Here is a 6,391-nt window from a genome sequence, read left to right on the forward strand (position 1 = left end):
TAAGATTCATTAAGATCATCAAGATCACAGAGCGTGTGAATGTATTTCAGTTTTAACACTTGAGTTGTGTTGTCTAGTTGAATAGTGAAAGCGCCAATGGATGCTTATTCTGGTATATATCTATATATACCAAGGTATATATAGATATATACCTTAATCATCAAGATTTATTAAGATTGCTCCCCACATTAAGACATATTGGTGATTGTACTTGACTTTTAACACTTGAGTCACTTGAGATTCTAATAAAGCTCCAATGGTTGCTTACTTTGGTAATTGAGAGTGTACCTTGTCAACATGTTTTTATATTGTTATGTAAAAACATACTGGTTAATGTATTTGACTTATAATTGTTTGATACCAGCTGTTGAATACCCATGGGTTGTCATGATAAAGCTTAAATGGTTACTTAATTTTTACTTACTTTGTTTCCCACATTCACACGAGAAATTGGGTTTCTTTCAATCTTGTATTGATGGCAAGTAAAATTATCTGCTTCATTCATTGGCCAAGAATGAAGGAAAAAGTTCTTTTGAAGTTATTTTGTATATACATTGCAATGACGACACTAATACCACTTCATCCAAATGTTGCTAATTCATTGCCAAAGTCCAGAACATGTTGGCCAGCTATGACTCCACCTACATCGGTGTGCTCAAGGGAATATGGTTGTCTTTGAATATTTTTGCAAACACACCCACCACAGGTTTATAAATGGTATCACTTTATAACCCCTGAACTTCAAAATCATAACACATGAGAGAACCTTGTCGTTCAGTATAAGTCCAAATCTCTGCAAGCTCTTTGTAATTTTCAAGAGTTGGTCTGATTGGGGGAGTTTGGGGGAGACGGATTCCGTTCACGTCTGTAGGAATCGCAGGTTGGTTTGGGTGAGGAAGGTCAGTGGTATGAGGTGGCAACACCACCACGCTTTTTTTTTCACGTTGCTTTTGCTTCTTTGGCTCTGCGTTTGCTGGAATGTCCGTGACCTCTGAAGCACGAGTCCGACAAGGCAAAGGTGATGTGTCAGCCAAGCACAATATAGATCCCAATGTGAGAACGCACGTTCACCACCTGTTGAATCTGAATCATCAGAGTCTATGTCTGGACTATCAAACTCTGAGTCTTCAGGGTCGGATGGCAGAGATGAGTTATCATCTGAATCATCCAAAGCAGCGGGAGCTCAACTTCGACAACCTTCGAGGAAACACGCGTTACCTGGAAATCTTACCTTCAATCTGTGCAGCTTCCTCAGATGTGGGACCATCAGGCGAGTCTTCCAGAATGTATCACAATTGGGAATATAATTGATTAAAGTCAGCATCTGGGGTAAGGCTCCTAGGATCTTGCGCAAATGGTAGGTATTTGCTGACCTGGAAGTGGCACATTACGAGTGGATCTTGTGGTTACCCTCCGAGTGCCACGAGTGAAGGGCGCTGCTGATACGGATGGCTTGGCCTTTGTGGTACGGGTGGCCGGCATTGTGGGTCACCGAGGTTTCGAATGCCAATATAAGGTTCTATTGCCTGGGAATGTCGGAGGTTAGCAGGATATAGGTGTTTAAAGTTGGTGGGGAGTATACAGTGGGAAAGATAAGGTGTAGGTCTGAGAAAGGAAAAAAGTTGCAGGGTACTTTGGGATAGTACAGTTTGGGGTACAACGTACATACATACATACATATTACATTGGATGATTGGGGTTGTGTGCGGCCAAGTTGTGGTTGTGGAGTAAACGCTAAAATGTGTATGAAGGACTGGATGTGGTAACTTGTGGTTGGCTTTGGCTTAGGAGGGGCCTCAAGGTTCGTAGGGTGTCCTGATATGTTCAGGTATGGGATATACTTGGTGGGTACATGTTGTAAGGTCCTGTATGTTGTGTTTCTGGAGGTGGTGGAATTTATTGACAGGGTAGGATATTTTGTGGGTGTGTGGATGGCGTGGAGTTGGGGTTTGAAAATTACAGATGTGTGGGTATACCTAGTTGTAATTGCAAACACGGTATACAACACGTACACATGTTTTGGCTGTATGAGGGTATACATACCTAGTAAATGTGAGTTTTTTTTGTGTCACTCGAGATTGAGTCAAAAAGCTACCCAGTTTGCTTTTTGTACCCGCCTCCAAGTATATTTGAATTTTTTTTTTGAATCGGTCGGGTTTGGGTCAAAAAGCTATTGCTTTTGGTACCCGCCTTCTACACAACCAACACATGTACATCAAGCCTATACCTGAGCAAGAACTATACCTGCGTTTTAGTTGTTTGTGTGTCATTATGACAATATGTTGTGTCTGTTTTCCTGCAATCGGCTTTGTTTAAAACACGGTTGGTAGACCGATTTCCACTGTGCAGTGGCTCGGTTTGATCTTGGTCTTACAGTCACCTCTTTTGATCGATCAAAGATGAATTGTATGAATTTGATGAATATCATGACATTGGATGATACACCGAGTGATTTCTGTAGAACAGATGTATGCAAAGCAATGAAAGACTGCCATGAACAAAGTGCATGTGATGTTGAGTGACTCAAGTGACTGTGCCAATTTGTGCTGGGTGGTATGTATATTAGGAAGACGATGAAATTAAATTGTACGGTGGGTGGGTGCTTGGGTGGGTGTCTGTGTATAAGTCGGAGGGCTGAGAACCGTCAAGGTTGATCTTTGAGGGGGGTGGGTAGCTTTAAGTCCGGATTGTATCGAGTGATGTGTTTGGGTGTCTTTGAATTGAATCAAGATTGAAGAACGGTAGGTTTTTGCTTGGGTGGTGTCAATTGTGCTACACTGGTTGATTTACGTTGTAGGTGGGTATATTATTTAGTGGGCTGTGAGTGTGCGCTATGTGCAATTTGGACTTAGCCAAATTTGGACCACTCCAAGATGCTCCCTAAGATGTAACTTCATCTTAGCAGCGGAGCGTCAAATACCATTAGGCGATAGGTAGGACTGTATGGCCTAATGGTATTAGGTTTTGACTTAAGTGTTCAGGTGCCTTTTCATCCAAGAGAAGTTCCTGAAAGTAATGATCAACTTGTGAAAACATGCTCCTCATTTCGCTAAGCACATGAGCGTATTTAATCTCCATCGACGTAACTCGATCAATTCCAGGCCCTTGGTCTAAGGATATCAAGTTAGTAAACTACTCAGTTGATATGATGTATCTAAAATCGCTGACTGACCACAGATGATGTCTCTCACATTCAAATACATGTCCTTCATGAGGCGCAAGACTGCCGCGTAGTTGTGTACAATCGAATGTTTTGCTCGCTTGATGGCCAAATCTGGATGGACTGCCAAGCCATCTGCTTCTTGGTAGGGTCGCTTTCTCACTGACACCAGAGAAATACTAGACGACGCTCCCTCAACCTCTTCAATTTCAGAAGGAACATTCTCGGTCAATGACAGAGCCTTACACAACCGGTTCAGAGTACGAGATGGTGCGTGGGTGGTCAGCTCCTGCATCGTAGCTAGATACATAGCCTTTCAAACTCACCTGGTCTTGTGAGCTTAAAGATTGATTGGCAATCGCAACAATTGAAGCAGAAGATTCAAGGGAGACCAAGGCGCCATGTTCATGTGCCAGGTTCCCTTCGAGACGGGATTCGGGTGCACTTTCAGATCCCGTTCGAGGGGTGCCGTCGTCAGTGTGGGCAGAAATCTTTGCAATCATCAACCTCGGCAGCATATTTTGCTTCGTTTCCCTCAGTTTACGTTCGACATCTACAGAAGTGAGGGCAAAGTTACATTGGTAAAAAAGTGGTCCACCTCATTAATGAAGGCCAATTCTTACCGTCACGTCCACGGACTCTGTTTGTAAGCCTATCAGTTAGCTTCCGAATCCTGTGGAAGATTCGTGGTGCGCCGCAGAGCTTCATCTACAAGAGTGGATGTTGAAAAGAAGTTCGCGCTTCAGAGGTCAAGCAGATGGTGGAGACTAGAAAAAGTGGATAAAGGATGATTGTTGCTGCTGCATACCAGTTTCAAGTGGGCGTTTGTTTTCTCAAGATTAATCAAGCTGAATAGGTGAAGAGAAATCTGAAGAGATGATCTAGAGAAGAAGCCGTAGAGGTGGAGGTTATGGACGTTCAAACTTAAAGTGACCTGGCCTCAACACGATCGCACTGAGCAACTACGGCTTTGTTCGCGACTCCTTTGTTCCACAGTACCACCTTCACAGGTGCGTAGCAGTGTCGAAATCAGCACGTGGCTCGAAGCCTAAGGGGAGCGCGTGATACGCAATTTTTACACAAAAACGGCTTCACGTTATACTCTTCCCTTTGAAAACAACTCTGTTGGAATAACAAAGAACTTCATGAACGAAATTGATGGGAAACAACCCTCTAAAGAAGGCTACGTAAAACGGCCATAGCGCTGGGACTAATATGGAGATTTGTTTTACGTGCACTGGGGTGGCCGTGATCAGCCGAAAATCGCGTCGGTAAGGTGGGCTACAAGCCCTTAAAAGGATTAGTTAAAGTAGGGGGACCCATTAAAGTAGCACAATCGTAATGAGCAGCCAAACATACTTTGTTTATGCGGGCTCTATTCTACCGCTGAGCATGACGACTTCATTGTCGATGGCGTGTTCTCGAGCGCGTGAGTAGCGGCAAGACTGCTTGAAAGGAGCGCATCTTACCACTGATTTGTGCGACAAGGGGTTCGCGTTGTACGATCCTCTCTGTAAACACACCATAAAGGATAACGACAACTCATATATCAATTCACTTTCAAGCCAAGATCCGGGATTCCCACCTCAAACATCTGAACTCACACATCATAACGTATCATATGCTCACTTCAACAATCCCGCTTTTGCTGTTCGGGTCAGTCAGAATATTGATAGTATCACCATATCTTACCAACAGCTTTCTGATTTCTCTTCCTTCTATATAGTCTTTACGAAGTCATACATTGCTGGGCTTTCAAGCACGATCTGGAATTGCCTTACGGAATAGTTGACCTGCCGTATCATCGCGTGGCATCCACTCACTTAGATCACGTTTTCACTTCTTTAGTCAGTTACAACATTCACCGTATTACCAAATTTTCCTCACAATGTCTAATTTTTCCTGTCCTATAGATTTTTCACAATGCCCATGAGAATATCTGGAAATATCTCGATTACCGGGCACGTAAATCTGCCTTCTCGACCTGTACGCCGACGCTCAGCCCCTGCCAATCGGGCACGCAGAATCCCTGCGCCGGCTCAACCTATTCGCAATCGGCGCCGCGGCGTCACAGCGGTAAGGAGTAGGGCGACGCGAGCAACGCCTAACGGTGACCCTCTATTTTGGAAGAAGATATTTAGCCTACCGGAAAATTTTGTCGAATTCCTGTCACCCGACTGCAACCTTCGAGCTCGCTCGGCTACTTGTGGTATCCTTCGAGCAATCGTCCTTCACTTCGTACCCAGTCACGTGTTTCCCACTCGCATGTTGAAACAGAAAGTCATTGGCATCTTCAGAGCCAAGGTACTCCGTAAATACGGACCGTTTGTTGGTCTTTGAAGGTATCAGGTGGACATCAACGTGAGTACTCAACATCAGCTATTGAACGCTACTTTTTTTTACCAAGTTGACAAGGTGTATCCTCCATGTCTACGTTGCTATAGCCCTTATGGTTTTTTTTTCATATCTTGCTTGCTGGTCTGTACATCTTTTAAGAAATCGCGTGACTCTGCCAACTCTGTATATATACGTCAAGGCCACGTGATGTGGAAACGGTTGTACCTATGCCTATTGTTTTTTGTATTTGAGTTATGATATCACACTTCTGTTTCTTTCATAAAAGATGTAAAGCGGAGAAATACTTTGTCATACCAGTCTGTACTTGAGACTACCTGAGAGGAGTGCTTGGACAAAAAAATTTGAGTGGTATATATCTTGTACCTTCTTTTAAGCTGTGATTTTCGTACCTTCTCTAGTCTTCTGTGACTCACCCATTCTGTACAAAACCAATTTGATGGGCAATTAATGAATTGCTTGGGATCATTCCAAATGGGCTCTTTTTTACTATTGAATTTGTATGTCTGTATCAGACATCTTGGACTTTCACTACTTCGAGATTCGAAGGAAGTTCGAACTTCGAGGTTCAAAGTTACTTTGAAGTAATTTCAAAGTAAGTTCGAAGTAAGCTCGAAGTAAGCTCAAAGTAAGTTCGAAGTAAGTTCGAAGTTCAAGAATTCTATGAAAACTGGTCTCATTCATTACAGATACATTGACTGAGTGGATATTCAGGTAAGGTAGCATTCTATGACCAAAAGAGATCCTAGTACTACACAATATAAGGTTGGATACGCCTCCTCAAGGAGCGACATCAACATACCAAAAGACAAAATAGTTACAAAACGGAAGCCGGGTCCTGTGGTTTAATCAAGATCAATCAGTACAGCATCTTGT

At 43.2% G+C, this 6,391-nt stretch overlaps 1 protein-coding gene across 1 annotated transcript; it reads right to left on the bottom strand.

Annotated features, from left to right (window-relative positions):
* Positions 1 to 725: 725 nt before the first annotated feature.
* MELLADRAFT_111629 (uncharacterized protein) lies at positions 726 to 1,482 on the bottom strand (the record flags this gene model as incomplete). Its single annotated transcript, XM_007415948.1, has 4 exons — positions 726 to 991; positions 1,066 to 1,158; positions 1,232 to 1,276; positions 1,374 to 1,482. 4 exons carry the CDS (start codon positions 1,480 to 1,482, stop codon positions 726 to 728), a joined length of 513 nt encoding a protein of 170 aa, XP_007416010.1.
* Positions 1,483 to 6,391: the final 4,909 nt, after the last annotated feature.

This window comes from Melampsora larici-populina (genome assembly GCF_000204055.1).
Source record: "Melampsora larici-populina 98AG31 unplaced genomic scaffold MELLAscaffold_55, whole genome shotgun sequence".
Taxonomy (NCBI): Eukaryota; Fungi; Basidiomycota; class Pucciniomycetes; order Pucciniales; family Melampsoraceae; genus Melampsora; species Melampsora laricis-populina.